A 23,055-nucleotide genomic window follows, 5' to 3' on the forward strand; every position below is an offset into this window, starting at 1 on the left:
ATATTAAGCTTTGTTTAGATTACATCTGGATTTCTGTGCTCAGATCTGGTCACTAGGATTTGAAGGGGGATAAAGTAACCTTGGAGAGGATGCAGAGAAGAATAACAAAAATGATATCAGGACAGTATAATGTTGATTATGAAGATAGACTGCAGAGTTTTTGGCCAATAGAAGACAAATGGGGGGGGGGGATATGACGGAAAGATTTATACTGTTGAAGGTTATCATATTAACCTGTTAACATACAAAGACGTCTGTGACAAGTCTTTTGTTTATTGCACCAAAATTGATTTTGACGTATCGCAGACATTACGAAGTTCACATCAATTTCAAACGAATTAGAATTAACATACAAAGATGTTTATGACACATCTTTTGTTTATTGCACCAAAATTGATTTTCACGTATCGCAGACGTTACGAAGTTTGCGTCAATTTCAAATGAATTTAGGGTGTTAGGCAGTGAATATATATGCATATAAACTCTATTCACTAGTTAGTTTGTGTTGCAATTTATTATCGTCCCTAATATGTCTGTAAATATTTATAATATGTTAGCCGAAAGTGATATTGAAAGTGGAGAGGACAGTTTGGATAAAAACAGCGAGACAAATTTATATCATCAAAATGTTGGCATTTTTGACTTGTCGAGTGACAATAGCGATAGTAGCAGTGGAAGTTCGGTTCGAGGCCATGTTCGTAAACGTTTGAGACCGATATCATCTAGTAGCGATGATTCCGATGTAACAGAAAATGAATGGAATTGGCAAGAAAAGGAAAATATTCCTATTATAAAACCATTTACGGAAATTCCCGGCGTCAATGCAATTGATTTGCTAAGATTTGGTGCAAATCCGACACCTCTTTCTGTTTTGAAACAAATACTTTGTGATGATTTCTTTGACATGATAGTTACAGAAACTAATAGATATGCGGCTCAAGCAATAAACGAGGAAATTACTAAAAAGACTGAAGAATGGTATCCAATAACAAGTGACGAATTGCAGGCATATTTTGCATTATGTATAATTATGTCACAGGTAAAAAAATCTAATATAGACATGCATTGGTCAAAGAGGGCTGTGGTCGAGACACCCATATATTCAAAAATTATGCCTCATAAAGCTTCTTGGCTATATCTCATTTTCTCCATTTCTTGGATAATGAAACAATAAAGAAAGACGACAAAATATGTAAAGTGCGAAATATAGTAGACTACCTGAGCAATTATATACACCAGATAAAAATGTAGTAATTGACGAATCCCTTATGGAATACAGAGGTCGACTAAATTATGTACAGTTCATTGCTAGCAAACGAGCACGATTTGGGATAAAATTTTAAAAACTATGTGAATCAGACTCTGGAGATTGCTCAAAGTTCAAAATTTATACAGGAAAGGATAAAATTCTGGGAAACGATACACCTGCATCTCAAAATGTCGTCATGGAGTTCGCCAAACCTATTTTAGGAAAAGGATATATGTTATACTTAGATAATTGGTATTCGTCACCAGAATTATTTTATTTCTTACGAAAAAATAGTACAAATGTTGTGGGGACAGTTAGAAAAAATTGCAAGAATATGCCTAAGAAATTGATGACATATAAAATAAAAAAAGGCGAATCAAAAACTTTATCTTGTCGAGGAATTTTGTCATTATGTTGTGCATAATGTTTACATGATAAGCACAACGCATTCAAAAGAAGAAATGGTAGATACAGGAAAAGTATGGAGAAGTAAGAGGGGCAATGAAGAAAAAGTAATAAAACTTAAATGTGTTCTTGAATACAATTGTGGAATGGATGGTGTAGATAGGCAAGACCAACTACTTGCTTGTTTTCCCAATTATGCGCAAATGCATCAAAGGTTACAAGAAAATATTTTTCTATTTGATGGATATCGCTATTTACAATGCTTATGTTTATATTCCAACTACCCAATACATCAAAACTAACAATAGTCAATTTCCGTTTGAACATAGCAGAAGATATGTTGTCAAATATATCTTTACCTAATTATAGTACCTATGGACATCCATTGCAAAAGGACTGCAGGCAAAAAATTGGGCACATTTCCCTGAACATATACCCTCTACTGATAAAACTTGGCAACATCCAGCAAAGAGATGCCATGTATGTGCCAAGCATAATGTAAGAAGTGAGACTACATGGCAATGTAAAAAATGTTTGATACCGTTACATTTACCTAAGTGCTTCAAGAAGTATCATACCTTGCAAAATTATTAAAAATCAACGAAATAAATCACATGAATTAAATAAATAGTAGTTTTATCTGTTCCAACTTTAAAATTAATTTATATGTCAAAGAGTTAACACTGAGGAAAATTTTCATGTGCCAAAACAAGTGGAAAGGAACAAGAAAAAGAGGCCATCCCTGCAGTTACAAAAGGAAGTAGTGAGTAAAAGGGGTAAGAAGTAAGTATTTTGCATTGAGAATGGTAGAATAATGGAATGCATTAACTAATAGGGTGGTGAAAGTGCAAATAGTGGATAAGTTTAAGGAGCGGTATGATAGAATTTGAACTGTCTGGTATTGATCTCTCATGATGAGTCTTGTAACTTCATAGAGGTCAAGAAGTTAATAATAATTGGCATTCAAATTTAGTGTTCTTAATTATCAAAATCTATTGCAAATGTTCATCAGATAAGGCTGTCTGTAACATGATTTTATATATCTCAACTATGAAAATGTCTTTTAACATGGTGAATATTGGTACAAATATGAACTAATATTTGCTGATGTCAACTTGTGATACTAAGAAATCTGTGGCATTCAAACCACTGTCAAGTTTGCAATGTTCAACACATGCAACAAGAGTGCAATATACACAAGCAAATGGGCATGGTTGTGTCACATTAACACTATGGAAACTGAAACAACAATTTCGTGATTCTGTCACGATATTCATTTAAAAACCATCCTTAGCTCATAGGCAGTATAATAATAGGCCATGGGCCATAGCTTGCCAACCAGTAATGTAGAGTATGAACAACTCATTTCCATGAGGGGAGGGAAAACTCCTCTTTCTCTCCATATGAGATCAGGATTCGATTCCTTTCATTTCCTTTCTGATCAAAGGTTGCACTGTTCTCATCATTCTTCCAATGATGAGTCCTAGGTCTTCACAGAGGTGAAATAAAATGTATATAATTGATACTATAAAACCAAGATATTAAAATAAGTTATTTTAATATCTTGGCAATGTGGAAGTTAAGGAAAGAGGATTATTATGTGTGAGATTGTGACAGGGGAAAAGTCTGAAAAGGCAAAAAATAGCATTACGTTATGGCCGAGTCTTTTATGATATTTCTACCCATCTTTTCATCAGCCAAAATGCATGATTTCTTTGTGTTTACAGATATGAACTCTGATAATGATGTCTTGACAATTATATTAAATTACTTCCATGTTAATTTTAAATGTTGCAAATGAATCCCACTTGTGACATTTTAATAGAATTATGGAATAAATAGAATTATTCAGTCACATTTTGAAGCTTGCAGCATTCCTATTTAAATTGATATACTGCCTGGAAAAAAAGTCTTTCCTTGACCATCTGTTCTCTTTATAGCAGTTTTGTCTTTTAGTGACTTCATTCAGAATAATAAATATCTGCATGAAAAAATAATAAAGATCTCTATTATTCTAAGCAAGCCTTTTGAGTATTATTTTATTATTCTAAATTAGAATTATTCTGATGAGTCTTTTGACTCCATGGAGGTCTAGTGTTAATGAAAAATATCCTGTGCTTAAGTATACACAATAACAATAATATAAGTTGTCTTTGTTTTGTAAGAGAGAGAGAGAGAGAGAGAAAATAGCTTCAACTGCAAGGCAAATTTTACAGTTATATAAACTGAAGATTAAATTAAAATTACCTCTTTTTGGCTTTGGAAAACTGTCATGAAGTTGAAACACAACTTTTTCAACAAAATGCTGAATATTGCAACCCTCAGGTCCCCTAACAAATACAGTCCAATCATGAGTAAATCCCTCACTAGTAGGTTTATCTCGTAGGGCGGCTCTATGGCCTAACTCCAATTTCACCTCTACAACACTCTGAAATATAATTTTGAAAGCATGATATTTTATATTATATAAAATTAATATTAAAATGTTTTAATAATAAACTCAGGAACTTGATAACTATTTTGTTTAAAGAAATAATGTTAACAGACTTTCTCACAGTAATAAGATGCCAAGTGGACTATTTAAAATTAATGCCAAGGCAACAGAGAACATGAAGTTTCAAGTCAATGTTCATCAGTCTGTCAATTGTACATATATTCTCAATTTTATCTATTTGTTGACTGGTTATTGTACACGGTGCTGATAATCAGAGAACCAACCTGAGATCAACTCAAATTTGTCCTCTGATCACTTACTTAGGCACCTTCCTCTCTCAGGTTCCTATTTACAGTCCAAAAAAAATTTGGACTGTAAATAGAAACTTTTTCCCCTCCCTAGATTAGGTTTGCAATATTTTAGCCTTTAATTCAAGTTCTACATTCTGGTAGATATCTATGAGAAATCAACATTATGGACGTTTAAATATTAATTATAAAAAACTTTAATTAATACTTTCCTATATTTTGGCAATGTTGCATTGCCATCATCAGGGATCATCCTAAGATCCTAAGGATTATCCTAAGATCTTCAGCCCAATGGCCAAGACTACCCAGTTCAGCCAACTAGAGGAGTGGGATCTATTTAGGGCTGTAGGCCCAACTTTAGTTGCCTTTCTTCAGCCTCATTTACCCAGTTAGTGCCCATACATATATCATCATGTTTTTGTGATCCTTCATGATGGCAATGTAACACTGCTGAAATATAGGAAAGTATTAATTAAAGTTTTATTTATAATTAATATTTTAGTATATGTTACTTCAAGTTCTACATAGGCAACCACAAGCACATATCTAGATCCTTTACATCCCTTAAACTACTGAATGACTTTAAGGTGAGATATGATTTTGGTTCTGTCAGTAACAATTAGCATAAGCCTCTCACGATGAATCATTGAACTCCATGGAGATGCCTGTGTAATACAAATAATAATAGACATGCATCTCCATGGAGTCCAATGATTCATTGTGGGATGCTCATACCAATTATTATTGACATAGTAATCTCACATATATCTCACCTTAAAGTCATTAACTGACAAAGTGCTCATGATTACCTTTGGCAAACCATTTTCCTCATGTATCAGTAAGCAAAAAAAAATGTAGTTCTTACTGATTTGATTTACTGTATGAGCTTATACAGGGATGAATCCTTGTTCTTTTCCATCCAGTCACAAACTCGAGATTTCTTTAGGATGGATATACTTCATAAAACCCCTTTAGTAACTTATGTTTCTATCATTTCTCTTCTTTTCTGCCTATTAACTTTGTAACTCACGAACCTTCAAACTATACCCAGAGGGAACACTCTACAGGCAACTCACCATTTTGGTCACTCACATCTGAATCTTCTCCACAACTTCTACATCTCCAAGAAACCCAGGCAACAAAATTGGTGCACAATAGTCCAAATGTATTTGTAGCAGGCTTATAGTGATAACAATATCTTTATTCCTGAGCGTCAGTTTTCCCAATTGCTGCAATATATCCTCAACCGCTGTAGTTTTTTTCATTCTGAAGCCTAGCTTTACACTTTGACACAATTAAATGGCTACCATTTTCCTTTGTCTAAAGTGCCAATCTATTTAAATCAACCTGCATGATCTCTATTGGGAATGATTTGAAAGTGAGCATCAGACAACTGAATATTCACTTTCAAATCATTCCCAATATAACAGATGTACATATTGAACAGCAACAGTCTGAGTATAGAGTCTGGTGGCACACCACTGCTCACTTGCCTTCCCTTTAATTTCAACTCCACCATATGCTACTCTTTGATGTCTATCCATCAGCTAACCTTTTATCCATATCACCATCTTCATGTCCAACCCCATTTGCTCCAACTTATATAACAAGGCTCAATATATCCTGTTAAATGCTTTTGCAAAATTCAGCAGAAACAAGTAAAATGACTAAGAACAAGATCTCCCCTTCACAAACTGCATTGTCTGTTATAGAGTATCACATACCTATCAGTCTGTGTTTCCTGAATTCTGCTTAACTAATCTTTCCAATACCTTGGAAATTAACCACGCTACCGGCCAAGACGTCTATAGATGTCAAGGTAATCACATGGATGCGAAGTGCATATTAAAATTATAATACCATTCATATTACATTGAAATAGATGATGGACGAAGCTAATGAGGATGCGTATTTGATCCATAATGGCCGGTAAGGTGGTTAATACAATAGTAATACAAAATTATTATTAATGATTAATACAATATTAATTACCACTCCACCCATCCATCTCCATTTGTTCATTGGACATCAACAGATGCTCAGTGATGTGCCACACCAGTCCTCACCATGTGGTCCTGTTACATGCTTTTCTGGAGGCTTCAACTCTCTGAAGAGCGGTCACTCCAGACAACACACCATACATCTATCTCACTGACAGCCTATCCCTTCCTCTTTTTTCCAGGATCTATTACTGTTTTGAGAAGTCCTCCTTTCAATGTGTCCAAAGTATTTCAACTTTCTTCTGTCAATATCCTTAAGGAGCCTCAAGGTTCTACTGATCTTTTCTAGCACCCATCCATTTCTCCACCTTTCAGTATATGATATTCAACAGCCTTCTGTAACACCTATGTCAAAAGTAGTTATCCTTTTCCTATCAGACTTCTTTAGGTTCCTTAATTCGCTGTTGGAAAAACAGGTGCATCCAAAATCCTCAACTTCGTTCCCATGGAGATAGATACAGATTTTAGACAAGTTTCTGACTCTTGTTTTAGCCATTCTTAATCTTCTTCTGATGTCTTCTGAACAGCAATTCTTCACATAAATAATGGATCCCAGATACTTGAACTTGCTGACTTCCTCAATGGTACCTTTCTCCATTAAGGTACCATTAAAATACAGACAGGAGCTTCCCTGCTTGTATTTCCTTTGAGAACCACAATCTTTGTCATGCCAGGATTGAGCTAGTCCTCTTTTCTACTGATCTTGTTAACTTTGTCAAGAATTTGTCCTAGTTCTTCCTTGTAATTAAGAAGGGGTACTGTATCATCAGCATACCTCAGATTACTGATCAATCTACCAGCTATCCTAATTCCTATCTTGTCTTGAACTCATCCAATGCTACATGCATGTGTCCTCAGCATAGATACTGAACAAGTGAGGAGAAACCTACACTCTTGAGATATCAAACTGGTTTATAACTTGAAACCTCAGTCTGGGATCCTCCTTTGTGTAAAAGAACTATTTGACCCTCTTCCACTTTCTTGATATTCTATCATCACTGAGACTTGATGTACACAGTCCAGTTAAAAGAACTGCCATTTCTCTTGCACCTTCCAAGTTCAGCTGATATCTCCTACAACCCCATGAGATATATTCACATTGAGATGTTATACATCCAAAACATCTTGAGTTCATCAACCTCTATTCTTGTCTCAATTCCGGTCACTAATCATTGCATTAACTCCACTCAGATGACACACACACCTGCAAAATAACTCAGTAGTTCAACTGTCTCTTCTGCTGTTGTCACCTCTTTACCATTACCATTCATTAAAGTCAAAGTTATCCTTCCATAATCATTCTTCATTTTGCTTGCCACAATGTGAAAGAGCGCCCTAGGATTTCCCTTAGCCTGCTAAGCTAATCTTCACTCATAATCTGATTTAGCCTTCCTTACCATGCTCGTTATTCCTTCTTGCCTGCCAAACGCTTTCTCATGAGTTTGCTGTTTCTTCTTACTTGCCACATAATGAAAGAATGAAAGAACTCTTTCATTATGTGGCAAGTAAGAGGAAAAATTACTATGGAAGAATACTCTTAATGAGTGCTGATGGTGACAGAAACAGATAAAACAGTTGAGAGTTACTGAATGACTATGCTGTAACAGAGACTTATGTGGGAACAGACATGAATGAATTGGAGGTTCTTAGGATATTGCAGAATTTCAATGCATGGGACATCAACTTGCATTTTGTGGGAATGTGCAAGGGAACTGGCAATGCCACTGACTAAGCTCTTTAATTGAAGTCTCAGCTCTGGCAGAGTTCCAAGGACGTTGAAAGGGGGCAAAATAATTCCCTTACATAAGGGAAGTTCTAAGACTGCAGTAACAAATTATAGACAAATCAGTATCTCAGGAGTAGAGGTAAAAGTATACTGGAAAAATTGGTCAAAAAGAGAATTCAGGAATGGGCAGATAATAATATGATACTCTATGAGGGCAACATGGCTTTGTGAAGGTCATGTAAAGTACTAAGGTCATGTCTTAGTACCTTACTAACTTTTTTATAGAGTGACAGCTGAGTTGGATAAAGGAAATGGCTACACAATGAGTTTGCAAAGGCATTTGACAGAATATCACATGGAACTTGTTACACAAATTAGAACAAATGGGAGATGGATATGACACTGGATAAGAGGATGTCTGCTGGGCAGATATCAAAAAGTGGTATACAGAGGAACAGAGTCCAGGCGAAAGCAAGTGACTAGTGGTATGCAACAAGGTTCAGTGCTAGGGCCACAACTGTTTAATTTGTACATAAATGATAGAGAAAATAACCTGAAATGAAATATTCAGCTGTTTGCTGATGATGCAAAATTAGGCAGAGTAACATGAATGAAGAATAGGCTGTCAGTATGGGCAAAAGATAACAGGCATCAGTTTAATGTGGAAAAATGTAAAGTTATGTACTTTGGGATAAATTATCTGTGTACCACATTGATGGAACTGTACTCCAGGAAATAAATGAAGCTAGGGATTTTGGGATGGTGGTAGACAGAGTTGAAGTTTAGAGGATATACTACTAAGATAGCTAATAAGATTACTTGGCTATTGACGAACACACTAACAAGTAGAGATAGGGCAGTTATTCCTCTTTATAAAGCCTTGATATGTCCACATCTGGATTACTGTGCTCAGGTTTGGTCTCCTGTGGTTCAGAGTTTCTTGGGAGATGAGAAAGTGGTAGAGAAGATTCAGAGGTGAGCAAACAAGATGGTGAGAGGTCTGTGGAACATTGCTTATGAGTATAGATTGACGATGTGTGGACTATAGAAATTGGTTGATAGATGAAAAAGAGGGTATATAATAATAACATTTAAGTTAAATCATTTTACAGGACTGATGCAGGGTGTTTCAGCACTTGGCTAGAGGGAACAGAACAAAAGGTCATCCTTGAAAGTTGAGTAACAGTATGGTTAGTAGGGACATGCCATTATACTCTATCTCAGCCAGCCTGGTTGGCCGAGTGGCTAGCGTATTCGCTCTCCAGCCAAAAGGCTGCAGGTTCGAATCCCACCATGGGCATGGATGTTTGTGATTGTCTGTGAAAATACTAGTGGTGTTGGTGAGTGGTAGATGCCGTTTGTATAGATGATGATAGTAGTTGTGATTCATTATAGTCGGTGGATTGAGTTGTAGAGTAGGTGCCCTCCCTCGATGAATCTTGGGACTCCCTGGAGGTGTCATGTAATAATAATAATAATACATACACTTGTTACAGAGATATTTGGGAGGAATACTGTGTGTGGGGGGGGAATTCCTCCTCAACTGGAGACCAGACTTAATTGAAAAGACAAAAAAAACTTTCCCAATATCCTTGATATCTAAATCCACATTTCACATCCTGGGGCAGCCATAACTCTTCCAACAGAGACATTATTATTGTAGCTCATTCATAAGTGAATTATCTATAATTTCTAAAATAAAAGTTAGGAATTCACTAGTGTATTATGATGAGCAACAAACTGGCATTTTTGTTTTGCTCTAAAGTAAAAGTTGGTAAGTTTGATATTAACTTTTAAATTCTAAATTGAAATATGAGCTTAAAAGCATCTATCATCGTCGTTTTTCAGAAAACAAAATTATTTGATATATTAATTGCATTTCACAAGAACCATATATATATATATATGTAAATATATTTACAGCTGAGGAAAACCTAATTTTGTCTTTTACTTATAGCTGGAATCATCGGTGGTATCTTTGATTAAAAACCAGCAAAAATCAGCAAGTAGACTAGAGTTCCACCAGTCTGAGTACCATTGTCCCACATACACACAAAAAAATCCTAAAAGAATAGTTTGCCATGAAAGAGAACCAGATGTAAGTGCAGAAAGTGGGCCTTTAATGCCATGCTACATCCCATCGGTTAGTAAGTAAGTAATACTCGTGTCATTTTACAAGATTTCTTTGCAATAGTCACTTTTTTTTTTCACCAGAGGTCACAATAGTGTTAAACGGCTGATCAAATTAATGTGACTTTATCATACTATGTAGACTGTAATATAGCATGTATAAACTCCAAATGATGACTTTGATATGAAGAGTGAAATGCAAGGTGATTATTTTTTGTATTAAACTGAAGTTTTACTATACCACAGTAGTTGTTTCCATAAATTTTTTATAATGAATATCTAAGACATTTAAAAAATCTAAATAGACAACAGCGTATGCATTTTTAAAATAACTTTTAAAGACACATAGATTGGCATATAATTTGAAGACTCAAATCCCTTTGTAAAGTAGAACAATTTTACCATCTTTCCATTCCCTTGGGACTTATTCTGTTGTACAGTTCTTGGTAAACGGATACATTAAGAAGTCATTAACTTACTGGAACATTTCCTCAAAGCACATAAGTAAAATATCATTTAATCCTACTGGCTTAATTCCTTATATACCTCCTGTTCACTTATGCCATTTCCTCCGTTGCCACTCTGGCTGCACTCGGGCTCCACATGATTTTAAACTTGCAAGGATGAAATATTTTGATAAACCGTTCATTAAATACTTCACCTATACCTTCTATTATAGTTACTATTCTACCATTCTCATCATTCAACAATGTCACCCTCCCGTAATCATTCTTTCTTTTATAAACCACCTATCAAAAAGATATCTCTGCTTTTTTGACCTAACTACTTAATTGCTATGTCATACTGCACTTTTCTTGAGTCACCAACTGAGTCATCTTCCTAGCCTATCTCTTTATATATGTGTGAATTGTCATTACCCCTCTCTCTCTCTCTTATACTGCTTCTATAATGTCTTCTTCTTTTCCAATGCTTAATTTCTCTATTCAACCATTTTAAATCAACTTATTCTACTTCCTGATTTCAGAATACTTTCAAACATCGCTGCTGTTATTTAGTTCTTGACCAATTATGAAGCAGCACTGATCTCCTTTCCACCCAACCTCTCATTCCACATTATTATTCTAGATTGTCTCTTGAAGTGATTCCCAAGGTGATTATGGAATCACCTTCGAAATCACTTCCAGCCAATAATAACATCCTTCTGTCTGCTTCCACCTCCTTACCACCACTATCTCCCCTATGAACATCTCAAGAGTAAATGACGTCAATCAAAACAACTATTTCACTCTTCTGCTCCTTTATTTTTGATACTCATGGCATTCATAAATAAAATAAATTCATTTGGGGATCCATAACCAGTCCTACATAAGCAATATATCAGTTGTTAACCTTCCACACCAGACCTTGGCCTATCATTACCTATCTGTATTTTTCTCCAGATCCAATGACCTAAATGACGAGATGACCTAGGATGCAACTAACTTTGCATCCAAGGTCATCTCATTCTTATGGTTGTCATCCTCAACATTAAGTTAGGCAAGTACTGTAACAAATCTTATATAAGAAGAGGTTTAAGGGAGGAAATGAATTATTTCATGTTGAAAGTTTTTTTGCTTGGTTATACTATAAATTAAAGATGTCAATAAATTAATTCTTGGTTTCATCCTTTATTCAAGTGTAAGCAAACAAAGTTTGTGCATGAAGTAACTTCACAAGTGGTCTGCTTGTACATAGAAACTAATGACTGCACATCAGTTGCCTTAGTATCCCATAATGCAAGGCACATATCCTTATGGACATGTATATAGGGTGGTTCAAAATTCCACATAGAAACTTTGAGGGAAGGTAGAGAACATCAAAATCAACCATATTCACATAGGAAAGCATGACCGGAAATGCCACCCAAAAGTGATAGGTGGTGCTGTTCGCCAGCGTGCTCCAGCTGAGCAATTGAGGCTTCCTCATTCAAGCTTTTGACATCGTATGAAGAACAAGCGGCATTTTACGAACCCCGAGATGGCAGACATGCACCTCGTTTACCATATTATGTATCCAACTACTACTGAACTGTTCAGTTACATCTAATAAAGTTTTTTACACTACTTACTGGTGTTATTTTTGTATCTTTGTGTCCCTGTTAGTACCTTCCAGTGGCGTTTCCGGTCATGCTTTCCTATGTGAATATGGTTGATTTTGATGTTCTCTACCTCCCCTCAAAGTTTGTACGTGGAATTTTGAATCGCCCTGTAATGCTATGCATTATGAGAAAAGCCACTACCCAGACCGGTTTCAACCTTTATTTAGGTCTCATCAGTGGAAGCCAGACCCAGAAGAGATACCAAGGTTGAAGTGATGCAGAAGTCATATAATTCCCATATACAAGTAGTCAAAGGGCATCACACCTATTACTAATCTTATTTTATTGTTTTGTTAAGGTGTTATATTATTACACCTTATACTCTGGATTAGAGACAGATGTTGAAAGTTTATTCACTTGGTTATACTTGCATTCTAAGGCAACTGATTCACTGGGATACCAAAGCAATTGATGTGAAGTCATTAGCCTCTATATACAAGTAGCACAGTCATGAAGTTACTGCCAGTGCAAACTTTGCTTACATTTGAATAAAGGATGAAACCAAGATATAATTTCTTGGCATCTTTAATTTATTGAATTATTTCAGTTCCTATAAAAAAGATACTACAGTAAGAAAAGGAAATGAGGAGGAAAATGAAACACAGAGGAGACAACAGTTTTGGATGATAATAGTGTCAGTGACCAGTGTAGGGGATGTAGCAGAAGTATTTCATGAGTAATTTTGTGAACAGCACAGCATCACACTCACTAGTAGGCAAGAGTGATGGTATGCTGTCAGCATTTTAGGGAATGTTTGAAGGGGAGGGATACACGATTCCTGAGTGATATTTGATTTCCTTTTAAGATGAGAAATCTTGGAGTGATGTTGGATAAAGACTTGAAATTTAGGGTTTACATTGCTAAAGTTGTGAGGACATCACAATAGATTATATTAATGATGAGGAGGACCTTGACATGCAGAAACAGAGGTTACAGTTTTCTTGTATAAAGCCTTGATCAGACCACATACAGTCACTGTGCACAGATCATTTCATCTGAGTTTTCAAGGACTGAGGATGTCTTAGAGAGGATGGGGTCCAGAGAAGATTCGCTAAGGCAATGTAAGGTCTGATCTGTGGAATGTAAAGATAGATTGAGGAATGCAATTTGCATTGCCTTGTGAATAGAAGGAAAAGGGGATATGACAGACATAAATTGGTGAGGGATTGTTACCAAATCAATGTGGAGATTTTTCATAGAATGGAGGAGACAGAGGTAGAACAAGAGACCATCCCTGGAAGTAGTTTGCTGCATAGAGAGTGGAATACATTACCTCAGAGTGTGGTAAGGTGAAAATTGTGAATTAGTGTAAGGCAGGTTTTGATGTGTTGATCTTGTTTAAGTCTCCCATGATGAGTTTTGACTCCATAGAGATCAAATGTTAATAACAACAATAATAGTTGACTGTGCTATTGACATGGCTGTTTAATGAGTTCCACAATTGGGAATGGACTCTCCCATGAAGTAGAAGGGAGGCAAAATAGCTTAACTATACAAGAGCAACAGCTATACAGGTTTCAAATTTCATTTTTATGTCAGTACCACCACCAAAATGTTGATAACATTATATTCTATTTTGTACTGAGTAGATCAAGATTTAAAAATAGGAATTCTAGATAATTTAACAAGGATTAAATAATCATGGTTACAGCAACACATAAACAGGCAAAGAAAAATTGTAAACAGTATTCACATACAAAAACCAAGCCAAGCAATGCAATATATACAGCATGGTAAGGAAGGCCAAAGTTAATTGGCCTAACTGGTGAGGCCAAAAGAAATCCTAAAGAGTTCTTTTGCTATGGAAGGATGACTTTTAAAAGTGCTGATGGTGGGGAGATAACAAAACCATACCAAATAATTGAATTATTTAAAGCAGCCATGGAATAAGATGGCATATCAACCTGTGTTATGAGAATGTGCAAGGGAATTATCAGCTTGTGTGAATGAGCTGTTTAATTTAAGCCACAGTGCTGGGAAGGCACCAATGGACTGAAATGAGGGCAAAATAGTCCCACTGCATAAAGGAGGCTCCAAGATGGAAATAGCAAATCAATCAGCATCTCAGGAGTGGTGGTTAAGATATTGGAGAAATTGGTGAAAGACAGAATTCAGGACTGAGTGGATAGGAATATGAAAGGAAAACATGGTTTTATAATAAAGTAACAGTGCAGTTGGATAAGGGAAATGTATATTTAATGATATTGCTAGAATTTGTCCATCACCCAAGGGTTGGCCAATGGACAAATATCAAATAATGGTTTATAGAGCAGTTTAGTCCATGAAAAGTCAAGTGACCAGTGTACCACACTGGTCAGTACTTGGTCCACTGTTGTTTAATTTGTATATCAATGATATAGCAAATGATTTGAACAGCAATATTTAGTGATGATGATGATGTTAAACTTGGAAGAGCAATGGTAAATGAAAGTGATGAGAGATCCTGCAGAAAGACTTAAATCGACTAGCAGTATGAGCAAAGGCAAATCGCTGTCAATTTAATTTCCAACTGAGAGATGATGCATTCTGGGAAGCAGTTACAAGTTCTGTAATATGTTGATGGAATTGATCTGCATGAAACTGACTTGGGGGTGATTATAGACAGGGAGCTGAAGTTTAAAAGGATACTGCAAAGATAACCAAAACCAAAAGAGAGAGAGAAAGAGTGACAAATATTGTGGCAGGTCTTCAACAGCTAGCTGATAAGAAAAAAAGAGGAGACATGATAGAAGCCTTTAAATTATTAGAAGGATTTTATATGATTGACACTGAAGACTTTTTTTCAGTACATGTCAGAAGGGGAGAAAACTAGAGTTTACCAGAGGAAGTTGTGTAAAAGTGTGGTTAGCAGAGATGTTAGGAATAGATTTTTTTAGTTGGAGGGTGGTGGCTGAGTGGAATGGGTTGTCAGAGGTAGTTGGGAGTGCTTCAACAGTGAATGAGTAAGGATTTGAGTGAATAATGGATATCTTGTGATACTTCTGACTTTATAGAGATACCTGAATAATAAATAAAATTTTTGCAATAACCCAATTTTTTTCTTGATGAAATAACTGCATATTATTATCATGTGACACCTCCATATGATAATCTTGAAAAGGTGTTCACACCACACAACCACCATCTACACCACTTAAGCCATCATTTGCATAGCATATCACCTATCCATTCATGGGTTTCTATAGCTCAGTCGGTTTCAACAATGCCATCTGGTTGGAACGACCTGGGTTCAAAACCCCTAGAATGAGAAGAACCTTTATCAGGGAACCGAAGGCGAGTTAGCCAGTCTCATACTGAGTTGGAAGAGTTTTTTTTTTTCCCTACATGGAAACTCTGGGCTTTTGATCCCACAAAATTATAACACGGGATTTATAGGAAGACACGATACACTAGCCTCACAGTCCAAGTTGTTTTGACTGTAAATCCAAATTAAGCAACCATCCATGATGTACAGTGTATGCCATTCCACCACCCAATAATGGTATATCTGTCTGTTAATTACATGTATTCTCTAGCTGATTTGCTTGTCATCATCATCAAATTCCTGATGAATCCTCAAGGGTGTACAGGATATGATGGTACTACATAAAACTTATATCATTACTAACTGAAGTAAGTTTCATGTAGTACTATCATATCCTATCATATACCATTATTGGGTGGTAGAATGGCATTCACTGTAGATCATGGATGTTGCTTAATTTGGATTTGCTTGTGTAGGATGAAAAACCGGTGAAAAAAATTCTGCTATGCCTGTATATAATCAATTAAATCACCAAGTGAAAAAGCCCATAAAAGATTCTTCCATCGTGAAAGAACTGAACCCAGGTCTTTTACAAATGAAGGGCACAATGTCCTGTCATTCTTCCAACTAGCTTTTGCTGGCTACTGTTAGCATGCTAATAGTCTACTTTTCATACAACATTAATAACTATTATATGTTGTTTTTTTTAAAAAAAAAAAAAAAACATTAACACTGACCAAACAAGGACTTAAGCTTATAGTATGAATAAACTTGAATGTAAATAAATAAGCTATGATGTAAAGTCTTGCTATTAAACATTAGTGTTTAAAAGCACTGAATACTGTTGTTCAATAAATTAAAGATGCCAAAAAATTATATTCTTGGTTTAATCCTTTATCCAAGTGTAAGCAAACAAAGTTTTGCATGTGAATCAGCTGCTTCTTAAAGAAAAACAAATTTTTAAAAATTATATAATTTTTTAAAATTGCTATCCACAGCTATGCAATCATATCACAATTCCTCAAATTTATTTGTAACCAAGTGCCATTTAGTTAGAGCGAAATTCTCTCAGAGCATTTTCTTTCTTGTACATTTAAGCCATCAGTTGTTGGGCGATTCTATAAGCGTAATGGTTATGCAAATTCTGTAAAACACACTTAAAAGTACTGATTTACAAAAAGTACTTCAAGCACCCGTTAGTGCTCTAACATTCATTTACTTCGTCATAACATTTCAACCTCAACCAATTAATGTAACCTTCCAGAGTAACATATCACAACTGAAATGTTTATTTCTTAAACTGTCATTTCCTCTCATCAAGAATTGTCTGTTCTTACAAGCAATATCAGATGTGGTGGTTTCAAAAAAACCAAAATAAAAATATTAACGTAATATTTTTCGGCGTCATAATGCGCAGTAGATACAATTAAGGCAGGAAACTAAATATTTTTAGAAGTTACTGTGACTGAGAAACCGCAACTTACCATTGCATGTAGCAATTATCAGTTTCTCTGTAAAAAGCAGGATATATTTCAAAAAATCCTGTGACAAGATAAATGAAACTTTAAATGACACTTGCACCCCCCCCTTTTTTTTTTTTTGTTTATTTCTCTTTTTTCTCTTTACCGTTTCTTACCTAGCTCTAGCTAGGTACCACATTTGTTTATCTTGCCAAAAATTCTTACGCTTCTTGGCCATTTTATCAAAAAATAAAATAAAAATATATAAGAGCACTTCAATGCCTTAGCAAGTGACTAGAATATCTTCAGTCTATTACATATAGATTAACACACAAAAACAATGTTTAACAAATACAGACAGTATAAGAAGTTACTTCTAAACTACGAAACATATTACTTATTTAACCCCCATCCATGTTGCCCCAACAAAAATCAAATTGATTTTATATACCGAAGCGCCACCTTTATAATTGAAAACTAGAAATTAGCTGAAAAATATGCAAACCTTGAATGAACATGTATTGCAACCCCATTGGGAAAATCAAACAATAAATAATAAATAAATAAACTCGTTGAGATTATCGAAAAATAATAAACCACTAGAACAATATTCGATTTTGACATTCATTTTTATTTCCAATTCTTCATTTTTGTTTAAAAATGCAGATTACTTACACTATATTATAAATTTAAGCATGAATTAATGAGAAACATATCTTCTTTTCTGCAATATTTTTCACAGAATATCAATCCAAAGTTGTACTTGATATTTATGGCAAATTTCAAATATTCTGTCTGCTTATAGGTTACCAGAGATCAAAACTTTATATTTTTATCCGACATGCGTTTTCATACGGGCAATTCACAGTGTATGTATGTACGTCTAGTACTTACATCACCATCATCTTCTCAAGAGTCACCGCAATGACACTTTACCATCCCAGTATGTTGTAACAAGTCATTGACTGTCTTTATTATAAGAATCTTTAATGGTCCATATCCATCCCTAAGTCGGATTCGAGCCATAAGGATATAAGGATATAATAATAAATATTATTATTATTATTATTATTATTATTATTATTATTATTATTATTATTATTATTATTATTATTATTATTATTACATACATAAACAGTAGCAACAACATAAATAGTGAAGCCAAAATCCCACTCTCTTCACAAAAGCTAATCCAAGCTTCGAAGTAGGTGGGATTAACTCGCCTCACTCAGCCACACATAATCCTTATAACCAAAGAAGCAGATTATGTAATAAAACAGTTAGTAAAGTATACAACAATAAAGAAGATACTGATTATTATGTGTAATATCATTAATATAATACTCTTATGTAACATGAAAAAACAATGTAATAAATTATTCTTATAATTAAAAAATTATTATAAACAATAAAAAATATTATACAAAAAATTCGGAATAATCTTCATTGTTAACATTATTATTATTATTATTATTATTATTATTATTATTATTATTATTATTATTATTATTATTATTATTATTATTATTATTATTATTATTTTAACGGTGTCTCCATGGAGTCAAAAGACTCATCGTGGGAGACCCGACATTGACACACTAACCATTATTTACACAATACCTGTCATACCTCTCCTTAAATTCATTCACAGTTGAAGCATTCACAACCAGTTCTGGCAAAGCATTCCACCCATTCACAACCCTCCAAGTAAAAAATCTAGTCCTAACACCCTTGTTAACCACACTCTTACACAATCTCCAGAGATGGCCCCTCGTTCTCTCACATCCTGCATTGGTCTTAAGAATATCACCAGTATCACTCCTGTAAAATCCCTTTAACAATTTAAATACCTCTATCATATCTCCTCTCCTACGTCTATCAGCTAGTTTTTGGAGCCCACCTACAGATCATCAATCTATCCTCATAGGGAACATCCCACAGACCTGCAACAATCTTTGTAACCCGCCTCTGAATCCTCTCTACCACTTCCACATCACCAAGAAATCCTGGCGACCAGATCTGTGCACAATAGTCCAAATGCGGCCTTATTAATGCCTTATAGAGTGGAACAATAACTTCCTTATCCCTGCTTGTTAGTGTGTTCCTCAACAACCATGTAATTTATGTAATTTGATGTGATATTTTGGCAATCTTAGCAATATGCCCTTTAAACTTAAGTTCTCTGTCCACAATAACTCCCAAGTCTCTTGTCTCATCAACTTCCTGCAGTTCAGTTCCGTTAATATAGTAAACAGCATGCGATGTCATCCTCCCGAAGTGCATCACCTTACACTTAGCCACGTTGAACTGACAGCCATTTACCTCAGTCCATAGCGTCAGCCTATTTAAGTCATCCTGTAAAATATCCACATCATTTGAATTGATTATCGCTCTTCCCAATTTTGCATTATCAGCAAACAAGTGGATATTTCCATTCAAGGTATTTCCAATATCATTGATGTACAAATTAAACAATAGAGGACCAAGAACTGAGCCCTAAGGTACACCACTAGTCACTTGCCTTTTCCTGGACTCAGCTCCTCCGTTAACCACTCTTTGATATCTGTCTGCCAGCCATCCTTTAATCCAAATCACCATCTTCGGATCCAAACCCATTTGCTCTAATTTATGTAACAGAGTTCCATGTGGAATCCTGTCAAAAGCCTTTGCAAAGTCAAGCAGTATCACTGAGTAAGGATTTACTTTATCCAACTCCACTGTTACTTTATTATAGAACGTAAGCAAATTACTTAGGCAAGACCTACCCTTCACAAAACCATGTTGCCCCTTATAAAGTATCATATTGCTGTCCACCCAGTCCTGAATTCTAATTTTAACTAATTCTCCAAAATCTTAACCACCACTCCAGATATATTAATTGGTCTATAATTTGCAACATCAGTCTTAGAGCCTCCCTTGTGCAATGGAACTATTTTCCCCTCTTTCCACTCTATTGGCACTTTACCAGAACTGAGGCTTAAATTAAACATCCTGGTTAGAGGAGTTGCTAATTCTCTTGCACATTCTCGTAACACATGGGCCGATATGCCATCTAACCCAATGGCAGTGTTAGCATTAAGGTTCTTTAATATATTAAGCACCTCAATTTCATCTATCTCTATACTCTCATCAGTCAATGGCACATCTGACACTGCACTATCACTACGAAGATGGTACACTTTTGCGAAATGATCACTAAGCAACTCAACTATTTGATTAGCTTCAGTAATTTCCTTACCATCAACACTTTTTAAAGTAATCTTTCCATGGATATTCTTCCTTTTACTAGCAACATAGCGAAAGAACTCTTTAGGGTTTCTTTTGGATTCATCAGCTAGCTTCCTCTCATAATTAGCTTTGGCTTTCCTTACCATACAGGTTACTCTCTTTGCCTGTACCTTATATTGCTCATTGGAACGCTCATCACTTTTTTCTTTATATGTCTTCCACAACCTTTTCTTTATCTGCAACTCTTGTTTAATAGTATTAGTCATCCATTTTACTCCTACTTGATTTCTCCTTCTGACTCTGGGAATACAGTCTGATACAGCTTTCTTCAAATACTCCTTGAGAATCTCCCACGCACCATCAACATCTCTCCCCTTGAATTTCTCATGCCATAATACAGCTGAAAGCTGACTTCTCAGCTTGCCATAATCACCAGCCTTGTAATTCCACATATACCCATTCTTAATAGAATATTCAGTACGTCTTTCAATCTCCCAGGTCAAGACCACATGATCGCTTTCCCCAAGTGGAGACATTATAACTAAATTACTTATTAATATGTTCTCCGATGTTATAACCAGATCTAACACACTAGAACCTCTTGTCCCTTCCATCACATGCTGTCTCAGGTAATTATCTCTTAACAATTGTATAAACTCCATTTCCTTTGTTCCTTGTGACCATTCCTTCCCCCAATCTATATCCCCAAAGTTAAAATCCCCCATAATAATTACTTGACCTTTACTCATCGTGCTAATTTGCCAATACATGCTATCTACATTCTCCCTTATTCCCCTTGGATTATAGCAACAACCAATTACATATTTCGCCTTGTTAATCGCTATCTCACACCAAACAGCCTCTAATGAACTGCCCTCTACATATCTGTCACAGTGAGGTACTTCTATCATTTTTGGCTTTAATGTTTCGTCTATCATTAATAAAACCGCTCCCCCCATTCTGTCATCTCTGTCCTGCCTGAAAATACTGTACCCATTACATTCAATCCCAATAACTATATCATTCTTGGTTAACCAAGTTTGCTAATTCCTATAATTTTTGGCCATGTTGTACTAAGTAATGACAAAAATTCTTCACACTTATTCCTAATACTTCGAGCATTGGTATACATAAACTGCAATACTCCCTTCCTCCCATAATATCCCTGTGTGCGAATTACCCCACTCAGTATACTGTTAACATTCTGCGAACAATTAATCCCAGTTTCACAACGATTAATGACCTTAGTACTATTTACAGCTAACTCTATCACCTGCCTCCCTAGCAAATCCCATTTCCCTGTTTATGACCCTTTACTCTGTCCTTTATCAATAAATGTTCTAAATGGAAAGCTCCTAATCCATTTAAGTGCAAACCATCTCTCTTAAAATACTCCTTCCTTTTATCAAACTCATCCCAGACATTCATAAAATGAATATTCAGTTTCATTTCTTTGCAAAACCTTTTACACAATCTGGACACCATTCCATTTACTATAATTGCTCTTCTGTTCATTTCATCACAATCAAATCGTGGTAGCACACTCATGATCTTTCCACTCTCACTCTTCGCATTCATCGCAATCATTAAATTCTTCAAATCCCGTCTTACAGAAAATCTTTCACTACGTAGATCATTCGTCCCTATAACTGCAATAATCTCATTCACTCTATCTTTCTGCAATTTCACAGCCCTAGTTACATTAGAAGAACGTGTTGCAAATACATAATTTAGAGGCAAAAAAGTACTAATAACAATTTTAGTTGAAATCAATGTAGAAAATAAAGCACTTAGAGCTGAATTCTATAAAATTATTTCTGTATATTCTATATTCAAAAATTCGGTATAATCTTCATTGTTAATATTAGAAGAACATGTGTTGTAAATAAATAATATAGAGGCAAAAAAGTATTATTAAAAATTTTAATTGAAATCCAATGTAGAAAATGCAGCACTTAGTGCTGAATTCTGTAAAATTATAAGTTGCAATGTCACTCAAGATGTTTATTGTATGTGTAAATATTTTAGCAATCAATAAAAAAATATATATATTATTATTATTATTGGTTATAGCTAGCACACACATACAGCCGTAGCCCGTAGGCGCGTATATAAGCTAATATACATATAAACACACACGCATATAATGTAATATAATATATACAATATATATAATGATCTCTTTGTATATAATATATAGAACTTTATCCATATTCCACTTTACAAACATCCGCTGCATAAATTCTAACATAAAAGACTTTCATCACCACCTGCAGGTATTCAAACCATATTTCCTTCTCTTAACAGAAATATAAATTTCAGCTACATTATCCAGAATTCACCTCCAGTGCTCAAATTATACTCTTAACGATTCGTTTTGCCACAAAATTAGCACTGTGTCTTTGTTTTTTCTAACATTGCCTGCCAGAGAATGGCTAATTTAGAATCCCCTGCTTTTGACCACCTCGGGCTGAAGGTTTCCTTTCTCCGTTTAGTAACACTCATAAATTACATTTACCTGTCCCCAAACTCTGAAAACGAACTCGACCATTTAGATTACAGTTGTTGAAATAGCAAAGTCATCGTCCAAGGCGACTTAAATAACCCCAATTCCAACTGGCTCTCCTTTGTGAATACTACCAATCAAGCTGTACGTAATGAAGAAATTATTATTATTATTATTATTATTATTATTATTATTATTATTATTATTATTATTATTATTAAAAACCTCCATGAAGTCAAAGACTCATCTTGGGAGGTCCACTGTTAT

General features: G+C 35.1%; 1 protein-coding gene across 1 annotated transcript in view; it reads right to left on the reverse strand.

Annotated features, from left to right (window-relative positions):
- LOC150108561 (protein ENL-like) overlaps positions 1-17,452 on the reverse strand; it is a 188,152-nt gene extending 170,700 nt beyond the window's left edge. Inside the window, exons 1-2 of the mRNA XM_090415996.1 lie at positions 17,079-17,452; positions 3,902-4,082 (exon numbers count right to left, since the gene is read on the reverse strand). Of these exons, the coding sequence (XP_090272122.1) occupies positions 3,902-4,082; positions 17,079-17,081 (184 nt within the window). The 5' untranslated portion in view covers positions 17,082-17,452. The remainder of the gene's footprint in view (positions 1-3,901; positions 4,083-17,078) is intronic.
- Between the last annotated feature and the right edge of the window lie 5,603 nt (positions 17,453-23,055).

Source organism: Typopeltis vanoorti, chromosome 3, assembly GCF_054136105.1.
Source record: "Typopeltis vanoorti isolate ZY-2024b chromosome 3, IOZ_Tvanoo_1.0, whole genome shotgun sequence".
In the NCBI taxonomy this organism is placed as follows: domain Eukaryota; kingdom Metazoa; phylum Arthropoda; class Arachnida; order Uropygi; family Thelyphonidae; genus Typopeltis; species Typopeltis vanoorti.